Here is a 15,017-nt window from a genome sequence, read left to right as displayed (position 1 = left end):
CAGGCCTTGCACTGACCTTAAATGGAGGGCTGGAGTCTCCGGGCCTGGCTGAAAAATCGAAGGAAATGATGAGGTCGACGCCCCGCTGTGGACGCAGGATCAGCGGGTAGGGGAGGTTGAAGGTCAGACCGCTGTCCACCACGTGAATCTTCTTGCTCCTGACGTCCAGAGGCTCATAGATGTCCTTGAATTCATTGGGATCTATAAGACAAAGCAACATCAGTTGATTTCAGGTAGAATGAAGCTGAAGGAGAAGCGATCTAAGTCCTCTATGGTGTTTACACTTTAAAAACCCCCTCATATATTTTGTATAATTACTTCTGACTTGCAGCTGATTGAAACAAGAGGATAAATTGTGTGGAAAGTGTAGATTCTAAACTTTCAATTCATACCACAACTGTGTTTGTATGTATAAGATCTTTAACTCTGATTTGAATTTGATGGAAAGTTATTATTGTCTTATTTTGCAGGGAAACATACAGAGACCTGTCAGAATGCAAATAAATACATATGTATTATGTAATTAATTAAAAAGCTAGTTAAAATGTCTATCTTTTACTGACAACTTTATTAGGTACAAAAGTCTGAATATGCCTGTACAACATGTTTCTGTACATTCTGAATGTTGTCAGCAAAATGTGCACATCACTTCTAGATTAATACATCATTGCAAATATTGCCAAAAGTAAGTAGACTAAAAGACATAACTCTACTGATTATACTTGTAAACTCAATACACGACTTCTTTCTGTATATCTAGAACACGAATTGCTGCATAATTCAATAATTAAATGTAAACAAACTCATTCAAACGCTCTGTTCTAAACAAACTCACACGGTCAGAACTGTTCACAGTGGTGGTGATAGGAACCAGACGTCCACCTCTAAAAGCTCCCTCACAGAAAGTTATTATATGAAATGGTTATGAATTCACTGCCTGATGTCTGAGATAAGATTTTGACCCGAAACGTATTTTTAAAATATGCGCAGGGTGTTATAAGACAAAATAGTCCCCAAAGAAAATTTATTTATTCCGATTTTTCACTCAATATTACATATAAACTCTCAGAGGACACGTGTAGGTTCACTGGTAGTTTTGGATAGTAAATAAAATGTCTATATTTGTGTTGTTGTCATGGCGACCCCTGGTTCCTATCACCACCACTGTAAAGAAATCAGAGTCGCTACAATCAACCATTTCACACCAAACCACTCTGAATGACTTTAAATCTCAACCACTGAATTATGCAGAAAATTTGGAAAATCGGTGGAATTCCCCTTTAAATCATCCAAAAAAACCTAAAACAACATCCGTAGTTTAGTTGAAGAGTTTGTCTCAGACATCAGCCGTGTTTTTCCACACAGCTTTGAGTGAAAGGGAACCAGCAGCAGTCAGGCTGAGTCACCTTGCCGAAAGCCGGAGAGAGACACGCCTTCACTTCTGTTGGCTTACTGAGCTTCACACTTAAAAAAACATGACTGAAATGAGTTCAGTCCATGGCCAAACCTGCAGCGGCATGCAGAGGAGCGAGTGTGCCTGCATAATTCATGTGCGTTTCACTCTTGTTCATGGAATTAGACCTTTTTAGTTCCGTTCTAGGGAATTAAAGGAGAAAAACTGACATAACTTCACTTTTCTAAAATAAAAGAGTTTCATATAGACGAGTGTTTCTGAACCCTGATCCCCTGAGGCTCACTGCCTTGCGTTTTTTAGTGTTTAAACCACATCTGATCCAACTAATCAGCTCATTAACAGCCCATTACTGAGTTAAAGTGGGTAAAGTGGGTGTGTTAAAGCAGGAAAAGCACTAAAATGTGCAGGGCAGTGGGTCTCCAGGACCAGGACAGAGTCTCAAAATGCTCCATTCATTCCATCCGTTCAATAGAGAACCATCTACAGCACATTCTCCATCAAGCTGAAGAACCATTCCATGATGCAAAGAACCCTTTAAGCATGCAAACGGTTTATTGAGTGTTCATGATTCTATATAGAACCATTTTCTTTACTAAAGAACCCTTAAACAACCATTTTTCAAAGTGTGTACAGCAGTTTAGCCCTGCTCAGTCTAGAATGAAGCACAATAGAGGGCAGCCAATCAGAACAGAGTTCATTTGCATATGTCAGTCTTAAAGGCCTAGAAACAAAAACAGCCTGTTTAACCCTTGTGTGGTGTTGGGGGGTCTGTGGGACCTATTTTCAGTGTTTACCAGAAAGTAAAAAAATGATGTGATTTATTATTATTTCAACCTCAGATTTCTTGTCCTTTGCTCATTTTCTGTGAGGAACATATAAAATAACCCATTTTTAGTGCCTTCACCTTTATATTACTCATGTGGTGTTGGGTGAACATGCGGGGAATACAAGTGTGGAGCTGCTGCGTCCTTCACTCTGTTCTCCTCCTACATGGCCTGCTAATAGTGTGTGTGTGTGTCTGTGTGTGTTTGTATATGTATGTGTTTGTGTGTGTGTGTGTGAGGGTGGACAACATGGACAGGCTGCTGACTGGCTACAGCTGCTAAAGGAGAACCCTACGCTGGACACTTTAAACATCTGGTATTTTTACATAAATTGTTTTGACTGTATTGAGTTAAATAACCAATAATGCGGTGGGTCCACCAGACCACTGAGTATCAAACACATCAACACCACACAAGGGTTAATTCTAAGGGATAAAGAGAGGCTAGAAAATGGCCACTTACGACTATTTCTGGTGCACAAACCCACACAAACGTGATAAGTGGACCCCGGAGAAAAAAAAAAATCAGTAAAAATGTGAGATATGCACCCTTTAACCCTTCAAAAGCCTGGAATTATTATAGTTCTGCTATAATATTTCAAAGCATTACAACACAATCAATTACAAAGGTAGTTATGTGTTAAGAATTCATTTTGAATTACACTTGATTTACATTCTGTATCAACAGGTCTGAGTTTTCTTTCTGCAAAAACAAGACTGAACACAGTTACAACATAGTAACTCTCCATCTTATTCAAATCACAGTGAATCATCTACTTACAAACACAGACGTGGTTTGGACTGACAGTTTAGAAGCTGCGCTTTCCACCCTATTTCTCCACATGTTGCAATAAGCCACGCTTGAGAAATAACATGATCAATGATAACAGTGACTTCTGAAGGTTGATTATGTATTCAGCGCACTGCATGGACCTGTGCTTTCTCATTTAACCCTGTCTCGCCTCAGAGTCTTCGTCTTTGTGCTCTTCAACTGATTAAAATCTGCACCCTGGGGAGCTGGTGAGCATTCACGTCCACGTCGGTCAGTAAAACGGATGAGCATGTGGAATCTGTGGAATGGGGAACTGGAGTTTTCCATAAGCTGCTTTGTTTCCTATCAGTGTGTAAAAGAAGCCCCACGCTGCCTTTATTGCTGGATGCACTGCAGTAGTTTCTAAGCGAGCATGTGCATGTTCAAAACGCAATTCGCATCGCCATGGTAACGCTTATAATTGATCTGTTTCATCAGGGTAGCAAAAAAGACCACGGCAGTGAATTTCCTGTTCATGCATTTGCTTGCTCAGAATGGTAGTTTGTGGCTTTGATAGCTCTTTACACATCAAACTAAATAAGAAGCACTGAGAAATCGCGTGATTAGATAAGAGAGAAGCAGCTGAGCAATGAAAAGGGTTAAAACTGTGAACTCACACAGTAACAGTCTAGACCTGACATGCAAATGAACAGTTTTGTTCCAAAATGCATTCAAGACCACTTTCAAGAATTTAGATTTTTTTTTTTCATGGTATATGTCGTCGGGAGCGGTCTTTCTTTATAACGCTTTTTGGAAGAAGCCTTTAACGACTATTCCATCCAACTGAGTTTAAACTGTGCTACCACAGTAAAAAAAACTATTTAAAATAATTCAGTATTCAGACCTTAGATATTTACAAGGATTATGTTATGATCTATTTTAAAACCAAGGCATTAATAGAGACAATAATAAGCTAAATATATACAAAATCATCATCTATAGGGCACTTTCTATTAGGAGGTGTCTGTCCCAAACACTGACCCCTAAATTTACACTTCGATGCTTTTTTTTAACATTTCTTTTAAAGTGAAGTTGAAGATTTATGAACATGTAGATTTGTTATGAGTTTAATCTTTAAATACACTGTAAAAATGGCTCATCAGTTCAACCTAAAAACACTACTTCATGTAGCAACAAATGAACTAACTAGTTTTGTTCAACCTAAATAAATACTTTAAATAAATTTTTCTTTTAATCAGTGTATTTTGAGTGGAATAAAACTTGTTCAATTACTTGTTTCTACAAGAAGTCATTTTTAGGTTGATCTGATGAGCTGTTTTTTTTACAGCGTAAAAAACTTCATTCAAAAAACACACAATTTCATGTCACTACCGAAACACAGCTTTAGTCTGTGGGCAGAGCCTTATTTTAACCATGCCCCCTGCATTTTAGAGCAGGAAGTGAGGCTGCATCCCTGAACTCACGGCCACATGGTGAGCAGTTAGACCCCAATGTTTTGAAGTAAATGTGTCCCAAAGGCTGAAAATCAGTGTGAACATTAAGAACTGTCAGTAGTGAAACATTTCCTGCAAATAAGTAAACTTTTTATGTTTTAAATATGATGATTTTATCTGTGTACAGCTGTTCAAAGCTGTGTTTGCTGGTCATGTACTGGCTGGGTTTTTGAGTTCTGCTCAAAATTAGCTAAAATTGTCACCACCGAAACATTTGGTAAAGTTTTGGTAGTGTTTTGATTGTTTTGGTGGTGACAAAATGGAGTGTCCAGTCATTAGTGTTAATAAAATAAGCATAATTAAGGTTTGGGGTCACTCAAAGCAAAAGGATTTTAGTCTAAAGCTAAAGTCAAAAGTCCAAAATGTGTTTTCAACTCTTTGAACTTTGGCTTTGAACCAGTTCAGTAGAACCATTCATATCCAGCATTTTGTAATGAAGCTCATCACATACTGACCCACCCAGCAATGACACCAGAAACAACAATCAGCTCTTTAATCTCAGTTCCTCAAAAGCTGCACTTCAGGTTCAAACCCCTATGCGTGCTTTAGCCCAGTTCTTGCAACACATCCCTGAATCTAAACAGCTTTGAACACACCCGTGTAGCCCTATACAGAGGTCAGGAGTAGCTGTGGGACACGTCTATAATCACTAACGTTTTTAGAGTGATTTCATTTATTAATGTATTGTGAAAGTTGTGCCTTATTGTGTTTAAAAGTACACTCTTAAAAAAGATGGTTCTCAAGGGTTCTTTAGTAAAGAAAATAGTTCTATATAGAACCATGAACAGTCAACGAACCATTTGCATGCTTAAAAGGTTCTCTGCATGGTGAAATGGTTCTTCAGGTTGATGGAGAATATGTTGTATATGGTTCTATATAGCACCAAAAAGGGTTTGTCTGTTGTTACGATGTCAGGCCTGTTACAACAGAAGAACCTTTTTTGGTGTTATATATGTTGTATGTCGCTGTTGTCGGAAGAAAACCTCATATCTCCAAAATGGTAACTTTACAGGAGAAGGAAAAAACCTACTTTACTTTTAATGTAAGTCAATGGAACCAGAATTTTTTCAAAGTCATTTTGGGTTGTTTCTTTTAGTCCATTCATAATGAAATTTACACACAATGTAAAGGGCAACAGGTATTTTCAAATTATGTCAAAAACTGAAAAACGTCAAAAATGGAGATATGAGGTTTTCTTCCGACAGCAGCGATATGTTACTCAGATGCTGATGTAAATTTTCAGCCTTATTTATCGTGGTCTTTGTTTTTATTTTATGTTAAATTGATTAATAATTTCTTGCTTTTATTCCCAGATATACTTCAGATTTAGATTTTAATTTAGCGTAAAAGTGGAGAGGGCTTTATTTGTTCAATGTAGTCGGATGGTTATTAATTTGAACATGAGCATTATTGATATCTTGCAAAAGAAGTGTGATTTTTCGTATGGTGTTCATCCTCTGTTTGATTTTTTGAAAACGTTCACTTTTCACTATAACCAAAGTGGACATGCGAGCTCTCCAGCTCCTCTGGGGACAGATTTTAATCAGTTAAAGGAGACAAAGATATTATTATTAAGTGTTTTAAGGCAGACTTAACACTTCTATTCAAACTCTTTAGGTTGAGCTGTTGAGCAGTTAGAGGAGAAAATTCAGCTCAAACAGGAACCGTTTTCACACCTGTGATGGCGTCGACCTCCTCTTCCACCGAGGTCTGGTGCATGAGTCCGCTGTAGGGTGTGAAGGGTGCGGTGGAGTTCAGGTTCAGACCCAGCATGAAGTTATGAACCTTCCCCTGCTCGACCCTCACGAGTGTTAAAGAGAGACGAGTCGCCCACCATAGACGAGAACATACGCTGGACCCAGCTGGCCTGAGCGTGGCGCTGACGCTCATCCTCCACCTCCGCACTCTCGGTACCAGCTGAGAGAGAGAGAGAGAGAGAGAGTGTAGAGAGAGAGAGGGAGAGAGAGAGAGAGAGAGAGAGAGAGAGAAAGTGTAGAGAGAAAGAGGAGAGAGAACACAGTGAGCGAGAGAGAGAGAGAGAGAGAGAGAGAGAGAGAGAGAGAGAGAGAGACAGAGAGAGAGACAGTGAGAGAGAGAGAGAGAACAAAGAAAGAGAGAGAGAGAACAGAGAGTGAGAGAGAGAGAGGGAGAGAGAACAGTGAAAGAGAGAGAGAACAGAGAAAGAAAGAGAGAGAGAACAGAGAGAGAAAGAGAGAGAGAGAGAAAAGAGACAGAGAGAGAGAACAGAGAGGGAGAGAGAGGAAGAGAGAGCGAGAGAGAGGGAGAGAACACAGTGTGAGAGAGAGAGAACAGAGAAAGAGAGAGAGAGAGAAAAGAGACAGAAAGAGAGAGAACAGAGAGGGAGAGAGAGGGGGAGAGAACACAGTGAGAGAGAGAACAGAGAAAGAGAGAGAGAGAGAGAAAAGAGACAGAAAGAGAGAACAGAGAGGGAGAGAGAGGGAGAGAGAACACAGTGAGAGAGAGAACAGAGAAAGAGAGAGAGAGAGAGAGAAAAGAGACAGAAAGAGAGAGAACAGAGAGGGAGAGAGAGGGAGAGAGAACACAGTGAGAGAGAGAGAACAGAGAAAGAGAGAGAAAGAACAGAGAGAAAGAGTGAGAGAGAAAAGAGACAGAGAGAGAGAACAGAGAGGGAGAGAGAACAGAGAGAGAGAGAAAGAACAGATAGAGGACAGAGTGCAGAGAGAAAGAGGAGAGACAGAGAACACAGGGAGAGAGAACAGAGAGAAAAAAACAAGTCAGAAAGTGAGAGACAGAGGGAGAAGGAAAGAAAGATTATATAAAATGGAGGGAAAAGGAGAAAAAGAAAAACGAGAAAGAGAGAAAGAGGGAAAAGAGAAAAAGAGAGGGAAAGAAAATGAGTAAAAGAAAAAAATTCAGAAAGCGAGCGAGAGAGATAGATATAGATAAATATACACAGAGAGAGACAGAGAAGTGAGACTGATGCCTTACATGATAACTGTGCTCTTTAACAGCTGGTGGGTTTGAACTGTATGTGTGAGCTTTGTACAGTATACAGTATAATTCTGTAACATAACCTATAGTTCTACAATATAATGTAGAATTCTATAAGATAAACTAGACGTTTGTACTATAATGTATTATTCTATAATATAAAATAACCTATAAATCTATTATAAAATGTTAATTCTATTATATAACCTAAAATAAATAAAATGATATGTCTATAGTTGTATAATATAATATAGCCTATAATTTTACAGTACAACATAGTCTATAATTCTATTATATAACCTATAATCCTATAATATAATGTATTACTCTATGATGTAAGAGTGGCTCACCCCTCCGAGGCTCCTCTTCGTTATCTGTTGAGTCGTTTCCAACAATCTGCTCAAGTTTAATTTGCTCTAAAATAAAAAAAAAAACATCACAGAATAAAGATCTACATTCCTGTAAAACTTTTGATGCTGTTCAGCAACATGACTCACCACTCTGATCGCTCAGCTGGACAGTCAGGTCCATCATATAGACAGATATACAGAAGGATATGAGGGAACAGGCCTTTACGTTCCACCATACCGCAAACCAGAAACAGGCCCATGTGCTACTGTTATCCTGGACCAATTCGTTCACACAGAACTGCTCTTGTGTTTATGACAGTAATTATGAGCTGGATTGTTTTTTTATTACTTAAAATGACTTTTAAACGTAATTTATTTACTCCACCATTCATAAGGTTTTATGATTGTATTGCCTCATGATACCTGATATCTGCAGAAGGACACAGCACACATATTTAACCCCTTAAACCCCTAGACGCCTGTATGTGGGTCCACACTTCAATATCTCACTCTTATAGCTATGCGAGATACATATTAAGGTATTTATGTTATGTTATACAAGTTATGTAGTATTCAGTAAGTCTTAGAGAGCACACATCATTGAAAATGAATATTTTGTTAAAAGTAAAAGAGTCTCCAGTACCTACAGCCCAAACACACTTGATTGTTTTTGTGATGTCAAAAAAAAAACATCTACATATATATGCCTACAGCAGTTTAGCTCCGCCCACTCACACTGAGGTTACAAGGAGTGTTTCAGCCCAGATTGCCTCTTGAATACAACAGGTGGCAGCCAATCAGCTCATTTACATACTGTCGCACAGCAGTGTTCCTTTAAACAGTGTGATGAGCGGACCAATAGAAAGACTCCAAAATGAAAAAAGAGGAATAAAATCTCTTTACATTAATGTACCTTAAAGTTAAAAACGTTTTTGTCTTCTCCTACGGAGCCCTGCTGGTGACATCCCATAAAAATAAAATTAATGAGTGGCCACGACTTAGTAAGGCATGGAAACGAGATCCTAATGCGTGGCCACGACTTAGTAAGGCTTGGAGATCCTTACTAAGTTGTGGCCATGCATTAGGATCTCGTTCCATTGCGTTGGCCATGCATTATTTTTATTTATACGGGACGTCACCAGCAGGAACCCATATTCTGCTGTAAAGTTCCTATTGTTGAGATTTTCATTCATTCATTCATTCATTTATTTATTTATTTATTTATTTAGGACATTGACGATGTATCAGTCCTAAAGGTTCAGTAACAAAAACAGCCTGTTTAATTCTAACGGATAAAGAGAGGTTGGAAATGGTCAGGTAAACATAAATTCTGACTGTTTTGGTACATAAACACAGACAAAAATCAAAAGTGGACCTGAGGGAAAAAAAAATTAAATACAAGACTATAAGAATAACGATACAGTCTGGCCCTCAACAGTAACAACTGAATAACAGGCCTGCAGTTTGAGAGGATTTTATGACTGTGTGCTGCGAACATCCTGCAGGTTTCAGATCAGCTGTCTAAAGGTATCTGGAGTAAAACACAGTCGTGTCTTACAGATCAGCATCTCGTAGATAAGATTCCAGCTTACACGACAAAGCAATATGACTCCAGTGATGTGAAGCAGTGATCCTGAACTGCTGCTTACCGAGTTCTTCCTCCATAGTGCTGCCGTCTGTGGTCTCCTTCACCCCCAGCACCCGGTTAAACAGGATAGAGAACGCACTGCCCCACACACCTGCAGCACACCACGAACAGATTTAGACACCAAGCCTGCACAACTACAGGTTTTTAAAGGCTTTACTTCAGTAAACCAGTAACAAACTACAAATACAGTACACTCTTAAAAAGAGTTCCTCTAGGGTTCTTTAGTAAAGAAAATGGTTCTATATAGAACCCTGCATGATTAAAGGGTTGTTTGCATCATGATAGGGTTCTTCAGACTGATTACGAATGTGCTGCAGATGGTTCTATACAGAACCTTTTTGAAAAGGGCTCTTCTACTGTAACAAGCCTGACATTGTAACAATAGCAGAACCCTTTTTTGGTCTATATAGAACCCTTTTCAAAAAGGTTCCACATAGAACCATCTACAGCACTTTCTCCATCAATCTGAAAAACCCTTTCATGATGCGAGGAACCCTTTAATCATGAGGGTTTGAGTGTTTTACACAGAACCAGTTTCTTTACTAAAGAACCCTTGAAGAACCATCTTTTTGGGTATAATTACATTAGAGCTGGTCGATATTTATCTTCTCTGACATCTGATACGTTGGAACAGACGAAGTAGCGCCACTTTTAAAAATATTATCAAAAGCTATGAATGCAATTATTTGTACTTCAACACACTGAATCTAATTAAACAGGACCAATTTTGCCCTTTAACCTGAATTTAACACACTGGAGAAAATAAAACACAAAATTATGTACCATAGCTTTTGCACAGGCTACGCTTCATGTAAATTCAGGACATAAACATTAACATACATTAATACTCGACATCAAATTTAATGACACTGAAATGAACCAGCTGTCCCATTTCCCCAGCTTCTGCTCGCTCTCTTTATTCCTCCTGCTCCTTTCCTCTCCTCCATTCCTCCGTGTTTTTCCAGGGTAGGGGAAGAGCAGCAGGAAGAAGGGTGGGGGGAGGACAGGAGCAGTGGCAAAAGATTCTGGACGCAGGCCTTGACTGGTCCAGGCTGCTGCCACAGTGGCCGGTGCTGTGGGCTGTTTATAAACACAGCTCTGTATTTATGCAGGATGAAACGTTCCTAAAGCGGCAGGATGGACAAACACTTTGGGCTGATGGCCAGAAGCTGAATTTAAGAGGCGTCTTTACAGGAATATTTAGACTTCAAGACGTCTTTGTTTTTATGACATACACATGGTTCTTCAAGGGTTCTTTAGTAAAGAAAATGGTTCTATATGGAACCATAAACACTCAAAGAACCCTTTGCATGATTAAAGGGTGTTTTCCACGGTGAAAGCGTTTTTCACATTGACGGAGAACATGCTGTAGGTGGTTCTATATAAAGAACATTTTTGAAAAGGGTTCTATATAGCACCAGAAAGGGTTCTTCTATTGTTACAAGCTTGACATTGTAACTATAGAAGAATGTTTTTGTTGCTATATAGAACCCTTATCAAAAAGGTTCTATACAGAACCGTACATAAGACATCATTCATTAGTCTAAAGAACAATTTCACTACGCAACGAACCCTTTAATCATGTAAAGGGTTCTTTAAGTGTATATGGTTCATGGTGCAGTTACTACACTTAAAAATGATGGTTCTTCAAGGGTTCTTTAGTAAAGAAAACTGTTCTATATAGAACCATGAACACTCAAAGAACCCTTTGTATGATTAAAGGGTTCTCTGCATCATAAAATAGTTCTTCAGATTGATGGAGAACGTGCTGTAAATGGTTCTGTATAGAACCTTTTCGAAAAGGATTCTATATAGCACCAAAAAGGGTTCTTCTACTGTTTCAAGCTTGACATCTTAACTATAGAAGAACCTTTCTGGTGATATATAGAACCCTATTTAAAAAGATTCTATACAGAACCATACATTAGATATTATCCATCAGTCTAAAGAACCATTTCAGTACGCAAAGAACCCTTTAATCATGTAAAGGGTTTTTAAGTGTTCAATATCCGAGCCACTTTTATATGTGGTTCTAGATTGGATGCGTATCCGATTCGTGGCCATGCGACCTGGAGGAGAACGCTCAGATCCGAATTCATGTTTTTTCCTCTGCGCATGCACCATTGTTCAGTGTTGACGAGGCAGCTGCGCCAAACCTGATGTCAGAGCCAGCAAACGCTGCAAAAGCAAAAATCACATTTTTTTCACCCTCATTTCGCTCTAATAATGAAACTGAGAGCTGCTCAGAGTGAAATATCTTTGTGACGAAGACTCGTTCTGCTGGTTAGTTAGTTGTTCATGATGCATGTGGTTCATTCAGGTGATGTCACTGACGAGGATGTGCACATGCGGGTCATTTCAGGATGCAGGTTCTTTCACATCAGTGACAAACTGGAGTCACTTATCTACACAACCGTGAATTATCAGTTTAGAAAGATCAGATCAGCCACAATGACTGACACAGATTTACATAAACATTCCTAAACAGTCACTCTTGTGGGTCTCATGAAGGCTGTATTTGCCAACTCGGATGTTAAGTTGATACAACATCTTTGTCAGGTGACTCTGATTTTTTCCCAACATTAAGATGCGCTGAGACACTTTCTGGGGTGAAATGACGTAGCCTTGGTAGTCAGTGTGTCAGATCAGCCTTTATGCTAGAAAACGGGTACTGGAATAAGCATTCATAAATGCTTACGTGGGCATATGTCAGTTGTCATGACGGTCTTATGTAGGTGTCATGTAGTCTTATGAGCACTGAACTACAGTAAGCTGTTACCAGATATTACGAACAACCTGACAAAAGGTATTTAAAGATGTTTAATTCACTTTTATACGAATTCTGTGAACAAGAAGTGTATAGAATGATGAACAATACACTGTAGATGTTATTTTACATTAATCTTCACTTCTGAAATATGATTTCTGTATTACAACTACAACTCTAGATGTTCTACACTCTTAAAAACATGGTTCTTCAAGGGTTCTTTAGTTAAGGTTAAGGTTTCATATAGAATCATGAACACTCAAAGAATGCTTTGTATGATTTAAGGGTTCTTTGCATCAGATTGATGGAGAATGTGCTGTAGATGGTTCTCTATAGAACCTTTTTGAAAAGGGTTCTCCATAGCACCCAAAAGGGTTCTGCTATTGTTACGATGTCAATCTTGCACCAATAGAAGAACACTTTTTTGGGAACCCTTCTCAAAAAGGTTCTATACAGAAGCAAAAAGGGTTGTTCTACTGTTTTAATGCCAAGCTTGTATCAATAGAAGAACCCTTTTTGGTGCTATGTAGAACCCATTTCAAAAAGGTTCTATATAGAACCATCTATAGCACGTTCTCCATCAATCTGAAGAACCACTTCATGATGCAGAGAACCCTTTAATCATGCAAAGGGTTCTTTGAATGTTCATGGTTCTATCTAGAACCATTTTCTTTACTAAAGAACCCTTGAAGAACTGTCTTTTTTTTAAGAGTGTACAGCTTTCTCAGACATTTTAGAATCTTCTATGGTCCTGTTTGTATTCTTCACACATTTATCATTTCGTAAAGGGGAACTCCACTGATTTTTCAAAAATTTCACATAATTAACCGTTGGAGATGTAAGCAAAGTCATTCAGCGAGGTTTGGAGTGAAATGCTTTGGTTGATAGGAACCAGGCATCTGAGGAGTTTTACGCCTCTAAAAGCTCCCTCACAGAAAGTTATTACATGAAGAGGTTTGATCTATGCTGCGTGATGTCTTGTTTTATGATAAAGTTTTGGCTTAATATGTATTTGAATCCATTTATTTTAATCCACTCAGGATGGAGGGTGTTGTGAGGCAAAATAGTCCTTAAAGTTGTAAACAGAGTCATTCAGAGCGGTTTGGTGTGAAACGCTCTGTTCTAGAGAAACTTACAGAGTCAGAACTGTTCACAGTGGTGGTGATAGGAACCAGACGTCCACCTCTAAAAGCTCCCTCACAGAAAGTTACTACATGAAATGGCTACGAATGCACTGTCTGATGACTGAGACACTGTTTTATGATAGTTTTGAAATCATTTTGGCCTAAAACAAGTTCTTTTGAAATGCATTTATGACAGAGGCGTACATGTCGGATGTTTTGAGGCAAAATAGTCCCCTTAATTTTTCAAATTTTCCACTATTTTGCCATCATCAACATAACATAAAAAACTCAGTAGACTTGTGTAGGTTCACTGTTTGTTCTGAACAGTAAATAAAATGTCTATATTTGTGCTGTAGTCATGGTGACCCCTGGTTCCTATCACCACCACTGTAAAGAAATCTAAGTTGGTAAGTTTCTCTACAGTAAAGCATTTAACATCAAACCACTCTGGATTACTTTGTTTATATCTTGAGAACTGAATTATGCAGAAAATTTGAAAAATTGGTGCAATGCCCCCTCAATTTTTATCTACAGCTTCACAGAGTCATACTGATTATCTGACACCTGGACGAGCATGTTACAATGTTTTATGCACAAACAAGATTTTCTCTAGTGGACAAAACGAAAGGGTCAAACGTGCCGTAGTGATGTAATGATATGGCTAGCTGGACTCTTACCCATGAGGAAGTGCAGTGGGTTCTCCTCGTACTTTTTCACCACGCTGCCCATGAAGAACTTGCTGCCGAAAAGCTCGGGGGGCATGAAGGTGCCGTACTTGGCCATGCCGATCTCGTAAGGGCTGAACTCCACCCAGTCTGTCACGAGGAAATACGGGGAAACGTGTAAAGTTATGGCAAGCATTTCCACCTGAAACTGCAACATTTACATGAACCTGTGACACTCAGAAGGCATCCAAGTCAGTCTGAATGGGCCTTTCATAGATTCCTCAACTCATTCATCCTTTCCCACAGAAATGATGAATCAGAAATATCTCATCATGAGTCACCAACTTTAAACCCACTGTTTTCTAATAATCAGCCCTGTTTGGTCAGGTGTCATGTGACAATCTGCCTTCTCTAAAAATAGTCTTCCTATAATAATAGATGAAGCTGAGTTGGCGTGATGTTGACTCAGGTCAATGGAGAACCAAGAGTCGATCATTATTCCAGCAACCATGAGCAGCATTTGCATATCTGCCGCCACTTTATACAAATCTAAACAAATGTGTTCGGCCTGCGTCTCCGTGCTGGCCGAGGAGGAGATATCTGAACAAATGCTGACTATTCGGCATGTGATTTTCACTTTGGGTTGTTGTTTGTTGCGTCATATACCCTGGAGAACAACACCAGCGCTGTATTGTGTATGGCAGTGTTGGATGTGGACAATGCAAATGATGCATAGCTCCTAGCAAGGGGTTATGTAACCATAATACATAGTACTGTGGTAATTACACTGATTTGCATACAAAGATACTACAGAACTGCAAACAATGCCTCACTACACTATTTTTCAACTCTACTGGCTATATGTGGATATACGTATTAAAATGCCTTGTTATATTTAGCCTGTTAAAATCCCAGGCTTATAACACAGTAAGGCTTATTATTCAGTAACTACAGGGACTTCAGGGCAAACTGGCTGAGATATTCTTAT

General features: G+C 38.9%; 1 protein-coding gene across 1 annotated transcript in view; it reads right to left on the bottom strand.

The window, feature by feature from the left end:
• pla2g4aa (phospholipase A2, group IVAa (cytosolic, calcium-dependent)) overlaps positions 1-15,017 on the bottom strand; it is a 48,844-nt gene that overhangs the window by 6,783 nt on the left and 27,044 nt on the right. Inside the window, 6 exon segments of the mRNA XM_036565316.1 lie at positions 17-201; positions 6,179-6,293; positions 6,295-6,419; positions 7,826-7,891; positions 9,475-9,564; positions 14,042-14,179. Of these exon segments, the coding sequence (XP_036421209.1) occupies positions 17-201; positions 6,179-6,293; positions 6,295-6,419; positions 7,826-7,891; positions 9,475-9,564; positions 14,042-14,179 (719 nt within the window).

This window comes from Colossoma macropomum, unplaced genomic scaffold, assembly GCF_904425465.1.
Source record: "Colossoma macropomum unplaced genomic scaffold, Colossoma_macropomum, whole genome shotgun sequence".
NCBI classification, from domain to species: Eukaryota; Metazoa; Chordata; class Actinopteri; order Characiformes; family Serrasalmidae; genus Colossoma; species Colossoma macropomum.
Note: the sequence above shows the minus strand (reverse complement) of the source record. Positions and strands in the feature narration are given on the sequence as shown.